The following is a 16,030-nucleotide window of genomic DNA, read 5'->3' as shown; positions in this document are numbered from 1 at the left end:
GCCCCGCCCACAGTCCCGAAACTCCGCCCTCACTTCCGGCCCCGCCTAGTGCTCCGGCGCGAGGACCGCTGGGCACTGCGCACCCTCCCAGCCCACTTAGCGCAGGGCCAGCCCTGGGCTCCTCCTCCGCGCCCAGTTTGAAGGCTCATCCAGGTGTGGAGGGGACTCAGCACCACGGCGAGCCCTTACGCCAAGAAAGACCATAGGGTCGGCCGGAGGCACAGCCTGACCTCCCGGAGGAAGTGGAGCAGAGGCCATAAGTAAAATTCTTGCTGCCCTCAAGACTGGTTGGGGGGGAGGGGCGCACCTGGTAAAGCGCACGCATTACCATGCACAAGGCCCCGGGTTCAATACCCCCAGCCCCCACCTGCAGGGAATAACTTCTCCAGCGGAAAAGCAGTGCTTCCGGCGTGACTCTCTATCTCTTCCTTTCCTCTCTGTTGTGCCAAGTGAAGGGGAAAAAAAGACTTAGGGAACTCCTTCTGCTGGCAACCGGGGCCCAGAGATAAGTGACAATAAAGATATAAAGGTAAATAAAATCCTGCTGCCCTTGAAGAGGCAGGTGGCCTCTCGGTGCATCCCCATTTCTCTGGCCTGAGGCCATTAACAGCCCTACTGCTTCCTGCCTGCTTTGGGTCACAATTTTCAGGTCTTTCTGCAGTCTATGATTTTTTTTAAAATTTATTTTATTAGTCATTTAATATTGATTGACACGATTATGGGATAAGAGGGGTACAGTCCCATACAATACCCAGCACGAGTTCCATATTCCTCCCTCACCATTCTTTTGTTTGTTTATTTATTTATATTCATTAATGAGAAAGTAGGAGGAGAGAGAGAACCAGACATCTCTCCCGTACATGTGCTGCGGGGGATTGAACTCAGGACCTAATGCTTGAGAGTCCAAGGCTTTACCCACTGCGCCACCTCCCAGACCACGAAGTTTCCCTATTCTTTATCCCTCTGGGAGTATGGACTCAAGATCTTTATGGGGAGGGGAAGGTGGACAGTCTGGCTTCTGTAATTGCTTCTCTGCTAAACATGGGTGTTGGCAGGTGGCTCCATACCTCCAGCGTGTTTCTACCTTTACCTAGTGGGGCAGAGCTCTGGGGAGGTGGGGTTCCAGGGTACATTGCTGAGGTGATCTGCTCAGGGAAGTCAGGTTGGTGTCTTGGTAGCATTTGTAACTTGGTGGCTGAAAAGCATTAAGACATAAAGCAGAACAAATTGTTTAATAATCAGGAACCTAATATGATGGTAGAGGAGGATCTAGTGGGGTTGTATTGTTGTGTGGAAAACTGGGAAATGTTACACATGTACAAACTATTGTATTTACTGTTGACTGTAAAACATTAATCCCCCAATAAAAATAAATAAATGAATAATTATCAGGAACCTAAAGGTAAGAGTACAGCAGATGAGATTTGGGGTCTTCATGTTGGAAGAAGCCTGATTATTTACATGCAAATTAGGCGATAAATTTAGATTAAATCAGGTCTTTCTCTTTCCACTAGTGTTATCACCATGGCTTCATGCCTGCAAGACACCAATACCAGCCTCTATATCTTATCTAGCCCCCCATTTCATTTTATAAAACAGAGATATAGGAAGAAAGAGAGAAACTGCTACCATTTTGTGAAGCTTCCCCCTTCAGGTGGGGACAGGAGACTTGAATCTGGGTCCCTGAGATGGTGATGTATATACTCAGTCAGATATGCCACTACCAGGCATTTTAAAATGCATTTTCTTTTCTTTTTTTTTTTTTTAAATCTTTATTTGTTGGATAGACAGTCAGAAATTGAGAGGGAAGGGGCTGATAGGGAGAGAGACACCTGCATCACTCCTTCATCACTTGTGAAGCTTTCCCACTGCAGGTGGGGACCAGGAGCTCGGACCTGGGTCCTTGCACACTGTAACATGTGCACTCAACCAGGTGCACCACCACCTGGCCCCTTTAAAATACATTTTCTTACCCATTCAGCAACCTCTGTGGGGAGAAATTCCCTTTTTATATGAGCTTACAAAGACTGATTTCTCTTGATTAAAGAAGAATGACTTTTTAAATTTAGATCCCAGGAATGTAATTTGTACCTTTCTTTGTTTATCTCAAATTTAGGGACCATCAGAGTATTCTTTTTTTTTTTTCTGTTGTGATAAAACTGAAAAAGAGGACCCACTTCCAAACCAACAATGGTTCAGCGTGGTATTGATTGGCAAGGAAGGTATTAGTATAGTTAGATTAAGGCCTTTTTACTCCACTGTGATGCCCAAACCCCTTTCTGTGTTAACTTATGCACCAGCAGTTGTTTTTTCCTAAATTACTTTATCCCATAGGAACTTTAATTATAGACTGACAGTCTCCCAAAAGCAATGTCTTCTGAGTCCAGCTATTACTCTTTTTAAAAATTTTTTATTTACAAAAAGAAAACTGACTAAACCATAGGATAAGAGGGGTGGGGTACAACTCCACACAGTTCCCACCACCAGAAGTCTGTATCCCATCCCCTCCCTTGATAGCTTTCCTATTCTTTATCCCTCTGGGAGTATGGACCCAAGGCCATTGTGGGAGGCAGAAGGTGGAAGGTCTGGCTTCTATAATTGCTTTTCCGCTGAACTTGGGCATTGACAGGTCGATCCATACTCCCAGCCTGCCTCTCTCTTTCCCTAATGGGGAAGGGCTCTGGGGAAGCAGAGCTCCAGGACATATTGGTGGGGTTGTCTGTCTGGAGAAGTCTGGTCGGCATCCTGATGGCATCTGGAACCTGGTGGCTGGTGGCTGAAAGGAGAGTTAATATACAAAGCCAAACAAATTGTTGAACAATCATGGCTGGAATAGTGCAGATGAAGAGTTGGGGGGTGGTGGTCCTCCATTCTATAGATAGCTAATAGGCATATTTTAGTTATATTTGAAAGGGCCTGTGGCTATACTAGTTTTTTTTTTTTTCTTTTTTCCCCTGAGCCTGAAATCTGATATACAGGTGGATCCAAGTTATTGCCTGGGGAGATGATGTCATGGCTGGAAAAAGGAACAGAAAGCTGGATCAGGGAAGAGAGTAGCTTCCTAATATGGAAAAGGGGTATAAATATTGTTGACTATAAACCCCATCGATTTGATGTGATCTGGGGCCCATATTCAGCTTAGGAGCCTATGTGACCTCTGCATCCCTGTAGATGTAAGCTCACATCCTTCGGGGGATGGAACATTCTCTACCATTGTTGATCCAAGTTGAGGGCAAGGTCGTATGGGGGCCCACAAAGGGGTCTTTTTTATTGTTCCTGATAGAAATGACCAGTAACAATGGAGAGAGGGATTTATTCGAGGTCTAGGCCCATCATGTCCATTTGGGCCAGCTATTACTCTTAAATTTTTTTTTTTCTATCTAGGTTTTGGAGGGGAAAAAACTTGAAAGATGGCTACATAGGACATTTCACATGAGTGAAACATGCAAGAAAGAAGGCCCTTCAAGTGACCAGATGCAGGAAGTAGTCATAGCATTCATTTGTTGAGGCAGACAGACACTAAGAAGTAAAATGGTAAGTGGTTTTGGTCTAGATTCTGGAGAGTTTGGATATCTTGAAGTTTGTTACAATTGTGAATTGAGTGGTACTCTGATTTGCCTATGAGTAGCTCTATGGGAATGCTTTTTTTTTTTTTTTTCACCAGGGTTATCATTGGGATGGATGTCCGCACAATGCCTCTACTGCTCTCGTTGGCCACTTCCTTTTCTTCATATTTTTGTTTTCCCTTCCCCCCTTCTCTCTCTCCACATATATATAGATTTATTTTTTATTTTTTATTTATTTATTTTTTACAGTTGTGAAACTTCTCCCAATGCAGGTGGATATTGGGAGCTTGAACCTGGCTCCTTGTGCATGGTGATGTGTGTGTAATCTACCATGTGTGCTATCACTCAGCCCTTATGAAAAGGTTTTTAAGTCTGGTTAATCTGGTTGTGTTATACTGGCTAGATTGAGGTCCTATGGAAGGCAGAGAGGGAACCAGAAAAGAATAATCCTTCACCATATTTTCTTACTCTTTTTTTTTTTTTTCCTCCAGGGTTATTGCTGGGGCTGGGTGCCTACACTACAAATCCACTGCTCTTGGAGGCTATTTTTTCCATTTTGTTGCCCTTATTGTTATTGTTGCCATTGCTGCTGTTGTTGAATAGGATAGAGAGAAATGGAGAAGGATAGAGAAAGAGACACCTGCAGACCTGCTTCGCCACTTGTAAAGTGACCCCCTTGCAGGTGGGGAGCCGGAGACTCCAACCAGTATCCTTGCACTTCACACCATGTGCGCTTAACCTGCTGCACTACCACCCCCCCCCATATTTTCTTATTCTTTTTTTTTTTGACATAGGATGTTAGAAATTTCTTTATTATTAACACTTTTATTAAGCACAAGCTTAATAAAGCAATCAGACTTCAGACCTCTCCCCCAAATTGTTGATAATGAGCTTTTCAAGGAGAGACATGCTCTCTTCTTTGTTCTGTATAAAACTATGAAATAAAGGCAAAGAACTGTGTACATCTTGCTATAAATTGCTATCCAAAGCCGTAGTGACAGTGCCCGCCCAGGCTCTCTTTACTGACCAGGTCCTGAGAGACTCTTATAAATGAACTGTCTCTTCACAAAGCAAGTCCACCACTTGCTGAGTTTATCTAAATTCTGAGGGTCAAAAACTTTCTCCCAAAGTCTCAGTCCTATCTCTTGCCTTAGCTGCTGTAAGTATGCCCTCATCACCTCATCTTCCTGTTTGTTTGCAGGTCTGGCATAAATCGCATTAAGTGGGAAACCAGGCTCTCCAGGAAAGGGGGAATTAGCGATTCCCAGGGTGTACATTTCCTTCTCACCTTGGCTTTTGGAATTGCACTTTTGGAGCTTCTTTAGACACTCAGAAATATAGAGGGATATATATATATATCCTATCAGCTTCATTCTTAATTTCATAGTTTTTGAAGAAAACATTGGCCTTGAAGTAATAGATGGCTTCATTCACAATTCCTGTATCTTTTGTCTCTCGGTGGGCAGGTCCTTTGTACTGACTTCTAATAGGCAACAACGCCATGTTGCCGATGAGTTTGGTGTCAGGGTCCATAAGAGAAGAATGATATGCTTTTCTTATCTCTTTCTCAAGTGGTGGCAAGCAATGAATCCAGGGCGCTGTGCAGGAGTGAAACCACTGCTGCGCAGCCTTTCCAATTTTCTTTTATTCTTCTATTTCTCGGCATCTTGTAGGTGTCCTGGTTTCAAGCCACAGGGTTCAGGTTCAGTGCTTCCACTCACATTTTCTTATTCTAAACTGTAGTTTGGGGGAACCTTAAATATGTACTGTGCAAGCATAGAATGGTATTAGGACCAAAAAAAAAAAAAAGGTCAATTAGTATATTTTTTAAAATACTTTCAATTTTTGTTCTTTGTTGCCATCAGGGCTATCATTCATTGGGTCTTGGTGCCTGCATGATGACTCTAGCACTCCGTTTTTTTTTTTTTTTTTTTTTTGCCTCCTGGGTTATCTCTGGGGCTTGGTGCCTGCACTATGAATTCACTGCTCCTACGAGCTATTTTTTTCCATTTTGTTGTCGTTATTGTTGTTGCTGTTTTTCTTATTGTTGTTGTTGGATAGGACAGAGAGAAATTGATAGAGGAGGGGAAGACAGAAAGGGAGAGAAAGATAGACACCTGCAGACATGCAAGTGGGGAGCCGGGATCCTTGCACCAGTCCTTGTGCTTCGTGCCATGTGTGCTTAACCTGCTGTACTACCATCCATCCGGCCCTCTCCAGTACTTCTTATGGCCATTTTTTTCTTTCTTTTTTCTTTACTGGGAAAGAAAAATTGTAGAGCTTCATCCTGCAGATGAAGACTAGAGACTTGAACCTGGGTAACATGTGCACTCTACTGACTGCATCACTGCCTATTCCTATTTTGATTTTTAAACATTTATTTATTTCCAGGCAGAGAGAGAATTTCAGATGAGGTGGTCATGGAGGAAGAGATAGCTAGAGGGAAAGAAAGTTGGAGTCAGAGTAAAGCCAGAGTACCATGTCAGTTTATGCAGTACCAGCCCTGGTTTTTATTTTCCTTTTTATTTTTTTTTTCAACAGGAGAAAGTTCTAGCTAGATAGCACTGGAATAACTTTTTTATTCTTTTTATTTCAGATCAAATAGAGACAGAGATACCACAGCATCATTCTACCATCTATGAAACTTACTCCTAATGCTGTGGTACTCTGATTTGTGCTAAGGTTCAAACCCAGGGCTTTGTATATAAGAGGAGCACCCTACCAGGTTAACTGACCTCAGGCCTGGATTTGTATGTATATTTATTTTTATTTTTACCCAAGCACTGATCAGCTCTGGCTTGTGTTGGGGATTGAATTTGTGTTGGGGACTTTAAAGCTTCAGGCATAAAAGCCTTTTTTTGCATAACCATTATGCTGTCTCCCCAGCCCCAATTATTACTATATTTTACTCTATAAAAATAAAACTTTAGGGGACTCGGGCAGTAGTGCAGCGGGTTAAGCTCATGTGGCACAAAGCACAAAGACTGGCATAAGGATCCCAGTTCGTGCCTCTGGCTCTCCACCTGCAGGGGAGTCGCTTCACAAGCAGTGAAGCAGGTCTGCAGGTGTCTGTCTTTCTCTCCCCATCTCTGTCTTCCCCTCCTCTCTCCATTTTTCTCTGTCCTGTCCAACAAAAACAACAATAATAACTTCAAGAATAAAACAACAAGGGCAACAAAGGGAAATAAATAAATCAGAGCACTATGGTTTGTGAAGGGATGTTATCCTGTTTCTTTCTGTCCTTTTTTTTCTCTCTAATATAGAGACTAAAAAATTAGGTTAGGGAGGCCACTTAGCATTAATATTGCACATGTGTTAAACCTTGGGTTCATCTTCTGTTGCTTCATTTAAAAAAATAATAAGCAAAAGGTACGAGGTTTCCTCTATCTCTCCTGCTTTCATGTGTGTTCAACTTCCACCATTTCCACTGTCCTCTACCAGAGTGAGACCTTTGTTGCAATAGTTGAACCCATACTGACTCAGTATTACCCATAGTTACTCACTACACATTCTACAGGGTTGCACATTCTCTGCATCTTTTCATCTACCCTGTCTCTATCTCCCCTGGCAGTCAATCACTGATCTGTTTGCCACTTTCATTATTTTGCTTTCTTCTAGAATGTCATACATTTGTATCACATAGTATACAGTCTCTTTAGGTTGGTTTCTTTCACTGAGTATGCATTTTAATAGCTTAACAGAACATTTCTTCTGATGCTGAATATGACTCCGTTTTCTGGTACTACTTTTTATCCTTTTACTTTGTGAAGTACATCCTGGTGCTCACAAGTCTTGGCAATTATGAATTCTGCTGCTATCTATACTATTGTGCAGTTACTATTGTGTGTGTGGTTATCTATTTTTTAACTTCTTTGAGTAAATGACAAGGAGCACAGATGCTGAACCACATAGTAAGAATGTCTGGTTTTGTAAGAGACCCCTGAACTGTCTCTCAAAGTGTCTGTGTTTTCCATTTGTTGTTCCACATTTTGATAGCATTTGATATTGACAGTGTTCTAGATTTTGGCCATTCTAATAGGTGTGTGGTATCTCATTGTTTTAATTTGTATTCCTTTGATGACATATATGAAACATCTATTTATTTACTTACTTGATTTGGATAGATGTAGAAATTGTGATGAAAGGAGAGGACAGAGAGAGAGAGACAGAGAAAATTACTTACTTGCAGCACTGCTTTACCACTTACAAAGCTTTGATCCGCAGATGGGGACAGGGAGCTTGAACCTGATTCCTCCTTCTGTGAAGTGTGTGTATATTCTACTGAATGTGCCAACACCCAGTCCCTTCTACTGAATGTGCCAACACCCAGTCCCAGGAACACCTTTTCATACACTTATATGTCATCTCTATACCTTCCTTGGTGAAGTGTCTGTTAACATTTGGACTTTTAAAATATTTATGTATCAATAGAGAAATGAGAGAGAACCAGTGCATCTGCCACATGTGATGACAGGGGTATAACTTAGGACCTCATGTGCTAGCGTCCGATTCTTCTGTCCTGCCTCGTGGGCCACTGACTTTTATTTTTCAATTAGGTTGTTTTGTCCTCTTTGTATTACATTTGAGGAGCTTTTGGTACACTCTAAGTTAGCTTACTTTTGGAAGCCCTGCTATATGATATCTGTATATTTACTCACTTAATAGATAGTTGTGTTCTCTGTGCCACAAGCTGTATATAGAATAAATGTGTTCCAAGAGACTGTGAGAAGGTTCATATTTAGAAAATATTGCCAACTATAAGGCCATTACTAAATATTAAGACTTTTACAAGTGTGTCAGAAAGCAAAACATGGAATAATCTCAGAACATAGAGAAATGTTGAGGTTAGGGAATAGAAATCAACTTGTTATGGGCAAAAGAAAGAAGGTAGGAGAACCACGGCCAGGCAGTTGTCAGATGTTCCTGGAAGCTGGTGGTCATGAGACCTGGTGCCCCGAGGCCTAACTGGCTGTTTCCACACCACCAAGTGCCATAGCTGGGTGAATGTAGGCTTAACCTTGGGGAAGACAGGCCTGCTTGGATTGGTCATTTGAATTTACTTTCCATTTAGATTCCCCAGTGTTCTTTTCTTTGTACAGTTACATAACCAGACCAAGATAGACATTTTTCTAACCTTCACTACCACATATAGAACTTAGTATCAAACAGGGCTAAACTTTCTGGTGCCATGTTAAGAAATAATTTCTTAAGTGTACGATTTTAAAACATAATAAATAATTTTCTTTAGAACTTGGAAACTGTTATCAACAGTAGTTATGATCTCTTTGTAAAGGGATTTCTGGTGTACAGTTCTGTAAAGTAAAAAGTGCTTTTTCTCTACCAGGAATTAAAAGCATTTCTAGTATGGAAGCATTCTCTCAGAGGGTAGAATGAGGAATATGATAGTCTAAACCCAGACTGACAGATGCCTTCTTATCCGTTTCCTTTGCTTTTGTCATTCAACCCTCTTGTTCAAATAGTCCAAATGCCAGTTGTCTACTAATTTACAAACCAGCTGTTAAAAATTCAAACTGTGTGAAAAGCATGAGAGTATTAATATATACTCAGTTTCTTTTCTCTGTTGACGTTCATCAGCTCCTCAGTTGTAATCATTAAATGTGTTTTCCTCTGTAACTAACTTTCATGTATGATATACTCTTACGATCATATACTTTTATTTAAAAAATTCTGTTGTCACTGTCACTCGGCAAACCATTGATACAGTTATTCCTAGACTATTATTGTAGACATTAGAATTGTGATTCGTATCTGATTGTGTTGTATTTATTTGCCAGTTAGTCAGTGGACTTTATTAAAATGTTAGTAGTGGGGAGTCGGGCTGTAGGGCAGCGGGTTAAGCGCAGGTGGCGCAAAGCACAAGGACCGGCGTAAGGATCCCGGTTCGAACCCCGGCTCCCCACCTGCAGGGGAGTTGCTTCACAGGCGGTGAAGCAGGTCTGCAGGTGTCTGTCTTTCTCTCCTCCTCTCTGGCTTCCCCTCCTCTCTCCATTTCTCTCTGTCCTATCCAACAACGACGACAACAACAATAATAACTACAACAATAAAACAACAAGGGCAACAAAAGGGAATAAATAAATAAAATAAAATAAAAAATTAAAAAAAAAATGTTAGTAGTTTTGGGAGTCGAGCAGTAGCGCAGCAGGTTAAGCGCATGTGGTGCCAAGCACAAGGACCAGCGTAAGGATCCTAGTACAAGCCCCCGGCTCCCCACCTGCAGGGGAGTCGCTTCACAGGCGGTGAAGCAGGTCTGCAGGTGTCTTTCTCTCCCCTTCTCTGTCTTCCCCTCCTCTCTCCATTTCTCTCTGTCCTATCTGACAACGACGACATCAATAACAACAATAATAACTATTACAACAACAATAAAAAACAACAAGGTCTACAAAAGGGAATAAATAAATATTTTTAAAATTTTTTTTTAATGTTAGCAGTTTTATAGAGGAAAATCAGTTCCTCAGTTACCTTTGTACAAATTTAGGAATTTTTTTTTAACGGGTGCACTGCTCAGCTCTGGCTTATGGTGGTGCGGGGGATTGAACCTGGGACTTTGGAGCCTCATGCACAAGAGACTCTTTGCATAACTATTATGCTATCTATCCTCTGCCAAATGTAGGAATTTTTATCTGTATATGAAGCTTAAACTACATACTTAGACTTTGTCTAGCAATAAAGAACCATTATCACTTTGTATTTAAAAAAGCAGTTTTTAAGAATGCTCCATCTCTTCAGCCCAGTGGCATTATATACCTTTTCTAGGCATATCTATTAAGAAATTTATGGGGAGTCGGGCTGTAGCGCAGCGGGTTAAACGCAGGTGGCGCAAAGCACAAGGACCGGCATAAGGATCCCGGTTCGAACCCCGGCTCCCCACCTGCAGGGGAGTCGCTTCACAGGCGGTGAAGCAGGTCTGCAGGTGTCTATCTTTCTCTCCCCCTCTCTGTCTTCCCCTCCTCTCTCCATTTCTCTCTGTCCTATCCAACAACGACAACAACAATAATAACTACAACAATAAAACAACAAGGGCAACAAAAGGGAATAAATAAATAAAATTAAAAAAAAGAAATTTATGGTGAGACCTTAATTGTGTTTTAGTTTCTTGGTTTATAGTTTTAATGTGAATTAAGTATAATTCTGAGAGAATAATCTTTCTTAGGCTTGTTATTTGAAATCGGTGGCTAATGTGTATGCTTCCCGCCACCCCAACAGTTTGATGATAGTCCTACTCTTGCTTTTAGGGCAATTTATTTTTTCCCTTCCTTCCAGGGACTATATCATTTGCCTCTAAGCTTGTATTGCAACAAAGTTTTCTACTAAAACTCAAGAGTACCAGCAGTACTAGAAAGACATTGCCAAAGGTAAGTAGAAAGTTTGCCCCAAATGCTCTAGTATATACTATTTCAGATAAAAAGTTAATGTGTATTTTCCACATATGCAAATTATGGACACAGATGATATCAGTGAAGAGGAAAGCTATTATCTGCTTCTATGGAAAAATACACCCAAAACTTAGTGACTTAGCAACAAAATTTATTTTATCTTACAGTTCTATGGGTTGGCTGGTTAGTTCCTCATCTGAACGCATAAGGGCTTACTTATGTATTGAATCCAGATGATCCAAAATGGTTTAGTTCAAATTTAACAGTTAGTGCTAGTAGTTAGGTAGAGTACCTTGCCTGTCCAGATGGTCTTTTGTGTTCTTTAAAGATAGAATTATATATATATATTACATGTTAGTCTCAGGCTAGGGCTCCAGAATAGTTAACTAGCATGCAGAAATACTTATTAAACCTTTGTGGCTTCATACTTGTCATGGTTACAGTGGCCAAAGCCAGTCACCTGATCAAGGCTAGAGACAGTATAGATGTAGACTGAGATGGTACTACTTGATAAAAGAAATGACCAGAATTTGTGACTGCTATTTATTTAAAATTATATTTATTTGTTAATGAGAGGTAGAGAGAAGCAGAGCATCACTCTGCCACGTGGATATGAGGTGTTGAACTTAAAACCTCTCGTTCTGGGAATTGGGCAGTAGTGCAGCAGGTTATTCGCATGTGGCGCAAAGCGCAAGGACCAGCTTTAGGATCCCGGTTTGAGTTCCTGGCTCCCCACCTGCAGGGGAGTCGCTTCACAAGCAGTGAAGCAGGTCTGCAGGTGTCTATCTTTCTTTCCCCCTCTCTGCCTTCCCCTCCTCTCTCCATTTCTCTCTGTCCTAGCCAACAACTACGACATCAATAACAACAATAATAAGGGCAACAATAAAATAAGGGCAACAAAAGGAAATAAATATTTAAAAAAATTTTAAAACCCTCTCATTCTTAATAGTCCACTGCTTTATCCACTACACCACCTCCCAGACTTTTACTTACTTATTTTTATCTACAGTGGGAAGTCTTTCCTCTTTTACATAGAAACCTTCAGCCACACCACTCCCATAAGTAAACCACAGTCCTAAATTTAGAAAGTATTACTAGAACCCTTGCCTTGGCATGGCTAATATGGAAGCTCTTTATAGAAATAAAAACAGTACCTGGGAGATTGTGCAGCATAATGCATAAAACTTTCAAACCTCAGAGGCTGCAGGTTCAATTCTTAGTACCATCACGTGCCAGAACTGAGCAGTGTTCTGATCTCTCTCATGAAAATAAATACATACTATCTTTTACTCCCAGAGGGTAAAGTGCTAGGGGAAGATAACCAGAGGATTCTGAACCCCAGTTCTATCAGAACCTGGAGCGTCTGTCACCAGATTATCCATTACTGAAAGGGAAGCAAATCTGGAAAACACCAGAGGAAATCAGGCACTGCTTTTCTTATCTGAGTGTAAGAAGAAGAAAAAAGGAAGGATGCTTAGAATTAATAATAGATGTAGGTGTGACTTAGAAAGGAAGTGAAAGCAGGACTATAGAAAAAAATGGGCAAAAAAATCATCTATATCAATATATATAGATATATAGTTAACCCATACCTGTGACCTTGGGAGAACTACTGGAGTTTCCAATTTTATTATATGTGCTGCCAAAGTGAGCATACTACTGCAGTTTCCAGCAGCAGGGATCTGGACATAGAACTCTGGTGGTAGGAACAGAGTGGAATTAAAACACCCCTATTGTATTGTAATCTTGTAAATCAGTATGAAATCACTAATACAGTGTTAAAAAGAAAAAAGAAACATGTCATTAATAAATAGGTTAATTATAATCACTGCACATTGACTAATCACACAGTTACAGTTATTAAGTCAATAGACATGGGTCAAAGTTTATTTACTCCTCGTTTACCATTGAGATCTAAAACTAGCCTGCAGTGGAACTGACATTCATCCTCCAACTAACACTTGTGAAATGAACTCGATACATCATTTTCTTGTTTGCTTTAATAGTAATTGATACAAATCTTCTACAAGGAATAGGACTGATTGCCCCCATTCTTCTGAACCAATGAAGAGGAAGTGGGAGGCAAAACTGAAACAAATTGAAGAGCTAGCATCCCATTATGAAAGGAAACCTTTGTCCTCAGTGTATAGACCAAGATTATCCAAACCAGAAGAGCCACCTTCCATTTGGAAACTATTTCATCGACAAACTGAAGCATTTAATTTTGTTAAAAGCTGCAAAGAGGTAATAATTTCATGTCCAGCTTTTTTTTTTTCAACTACTGTATCTTAAGATCTCTATAAAAATGTATTATTTGTCTTCATTTTAGGATACATGCTTTACTAGAGGAATTTAATTGCAGTCAGCATCATACTATTTTAAAAATATACATTTTGCTATTCACTGACCATCTAACTTACACTAGTAATAAAAATTTCATACTTAGTGCCAGTTAGTTATAAAAGTTCTGATTAGACATTTAAATGAAGCTGTGTTTAAGTAAAGAGTGACTGTGTTTATGAACTGAAAAATTAGGAGATGACTTAGTAAAAGTAAAGCAATACCCAACGTGTGAGGAAATGAACGAATGGACTATGAAATTTTTAAGAAAGAAATTTAGAATTGGTAATTTAAGTGACGAAATGAAAATGTCAGAGAAGCTCCATTGGCACAATCAGTTAGCGCGCAGTACTTATATGGAAATGAAATTGTTGTTGATACTATAGCTTAGAGTTAATAAGTTAAAGCATTGTGCCACAAAATATGTGTCCGTACTTAAGAGCATAATAGGTTTTTTTATTATTTTTGATTGGGGGGGTTAATTGCTTGCAGTATACTCTCTTAACACATAGGCACAACCTCTCATCTCTTCCTAACAGGTGTCTAGGAGACACAACAGAATCTTAATGTCCCTTCATCCTGTCCCTTTTTCTCCTTCCCTTCTAGTCCTTTGCTTTGGTACAATATGCCACACTCAGCCCAGGTTTCACCTTGTGTTTTCCCTTATCCTTTATTTATTTATTTTTTAAATATTTTATTTAGACAAGAAAAAGTAGATATAGAAGGAAAGATACTGAGAGAAAGAGACCAGAACATTGCTCAGTTCTGCTTTATGGTGGCACTGGGGATTGAACCTGGGACCGCAGAGCCTTAGGCTTGAAAGGCTTTTTTTTTTTTTTTGCCTCCAGGGTTATCGCTGGGGCTCAGTGCCTGCACCACGAATTCACTGCTCCTAGAGGCCATTTTTTCCCATTTTGTTGCCCTTATTGTCATTATTGTTGCCATTGATGTTGTTGTTGGATAAGACAGAGAGAAATCGAGAGAGATGGGGGAGACAGGGGGAGAGAAAGATAGACACCTACAGACCTGATTCACCATTTGTGAGTTGACCCCCCTGCAGGTGGGGAACTGGGGGCTTGAACCAGGATTCACGCCCACCCTTGTGCTTTGTGCCACGTGCGCTTAATCTGCTGTGCTACCACCCAACCCCCGAAATGCTTTTGCATAGCCACTAGCTCTCTCCCCAGCCCTTGTTCTTTATTCTTAAAGATAAGTGAGATCTTTTGGTATTGGTCTTCCTTTCTCTAACTTGTCTCATTCAACATGATACCTTCAAGAAGTTCTGACCACAGTGTTGCCAGGGAGATGACCTTATCATTTTTAATAACTGCATAGTACTCCATTGTGTATATTTACCAAATGTCATTTGTTGTTGGATATTTGGGTTGCTTCCAAGTTTTGACTATTTTAAAAATTTTTTTAATTATCTTTATTTATTGGATAGACACAGCCAGAAATCAAGAGGGAAGGGGTGATAGGGAGAGACAGATACCTGCGGCACTGTTTTACCACTTGCAAAGATTTCCCCCTGCAGCTGGGGACTGGGGCCTCGAACCTGGGTCCTTGTGCATTGTAATACGTGCACTCAACTAGTGTGCCACCACACGGCCCCTTCAAGTTTTTTTTGTTTTTGTTTTTATAATTTATTTCTTTATTGGGGAATTAATGTTTTACATTCAACAGTAAATACAATAGTTTGTACATGCATAACATTCCCCAGTTTCCCATTTAACAATACAACCCCCACTATGTCATTTATCATCCTTCATGGACTTGTATTCTCCCCACCCACCCACCCCAGAGTCTTTTACTTGGAGGCAATATGCCAATTCCATTTTAGGTTCTACTTGTGTTTTCTTTTCTAATCTTGTTTTTCAACTTCGGCCTGAGAGTGAGATCATCCCATATTCATCCTTCTGTTTCTGAGTTGGTAGGTATCTAGGAAATCATCCCATATTCATCCTTCTGTTTCTGACTTGGTAGGTATCTAGGAAATCATCCATTTCTTCCAGGTTCTCTAGCTTGGTGGCATATAGTTGTTCATAGAAGCCTCACATGATATGTTGAATTTCTGCGGTGTCTGTTGTGATATCTCCTCTTTCACTATCCGATTTATTTGGGTCTTCTCTCTTTTTTGTTTTGTGAGTCTGGCTAAAGGTTTGTCGATTTTGTTTACTCTTTTGAAGAACCAACATTTACTTTCATTGATCTTTTGTATGGTTTTCCTATTCTCAATGTTATTCTGCCCTAACTTTAGTGATTTCTGTCCTTCTGGTTGCTTTAGGATTCCTTTGTTGTTCTTCTTCTAGGTCTTTAAGATGTGCAATCAGGCTGTTTATTTGTGCTTTTTCTTGTTTCCTAATGTGTGCTTGTATAGCTATGAACTTCCCTCTTAGGACTGCTTTAGCTGTATCCCAAATATTTTGATAGCTTATGTCTTCATTTTCATTGAACTCTCGAAACATTTTGATTTCTTCCTTGATTTCCTCTTTGACCCAGAGGTTGTTAAGAAGTGTACTGTTGAGCTTCCACATTTTGAGACTGTTACTAGTCTTTTGTTGATTGTTAAGTGTTAGTTTAATTCCACTGTGGTCTGAGAAGATGCTTGGGATGATTTCAGTGCTCTTGAATTGGCTGATGCTGTCTTTGTGGCCTAACATATGGTCTATCCTTGAGAATGACCCCTGTGGATTTGAGTAAAATGTGTATTCCAGTTTCTTGGGATGAATG

At 40.4% G+C, this 16,030-nt stretch overlaps 1 protein-coding gene and 1 pseudogene across 6 annotated transcripts in view; one reads left to right on the top strand and one right to left on the bottom strand.

The window, feature by feature from the left end:
• Positions 1-41: 41 nt before the first annotated feature.
• PRIMPOL (primase and DNA directed polymerase) overlaps positions 42-16,030 on the top strand; it is a 45,409-nt gene continuing 29,420 nt past the window's right edge. For 3 of the 6 annotated variants that reach the window (XM_060184068.1, XM_016185803.2, XM_007517654.3), the window contains exons 1-4: positions 42-529; positions 3,385-3,534; positions 10,848-10,939; positions 12,967-13,204. In XM_060184068.1, the coding sequence (XP_060040051.1) occupies positions 13,025-13,204 (180 nt within the window). In that variant the 5' untranslated portion in view covers positions 42-529; positions 3,385-3,534; positions 10,848-10,939; positions 12,967-13,024. Of the gene's footprint in view, positions 530-3,384; positions 3,535-10,847; positions 10,940-12,966; positions 13,205-16,030 lie in introns of those variants that run through there. The other 3 variants (XM_060184057.1, XM_060184074.1, XM_060184081.1) reach the window with 3 other exon arrangements.
• Positions 4,439-7,102, bottom strand: LOC103108719 (actin-related protein 2/3 complex subunit 3-like; annotated as a pseudogene).

The sequence above is a fragment of the Erinaceus europaeus genome, chromosome 2 (assembly GCF_950295315.1).
Source record: "Erinaceus europaeus chromosome 2, mEriEur2.1, whole genome shotgun sequence".
In the NCBI taxonomy this organism is placed as follows: Eukaryota; Metazoa; Chordata; class Mammalia; order Eulipotyphla; family Erinaceidae; genus Erinaceus; species Erinaceus europaeus.
Note: the sequence above shows the minus strand (reverse complement) of the source record. Positions and strands in the feature narration are given on the sequence as shown.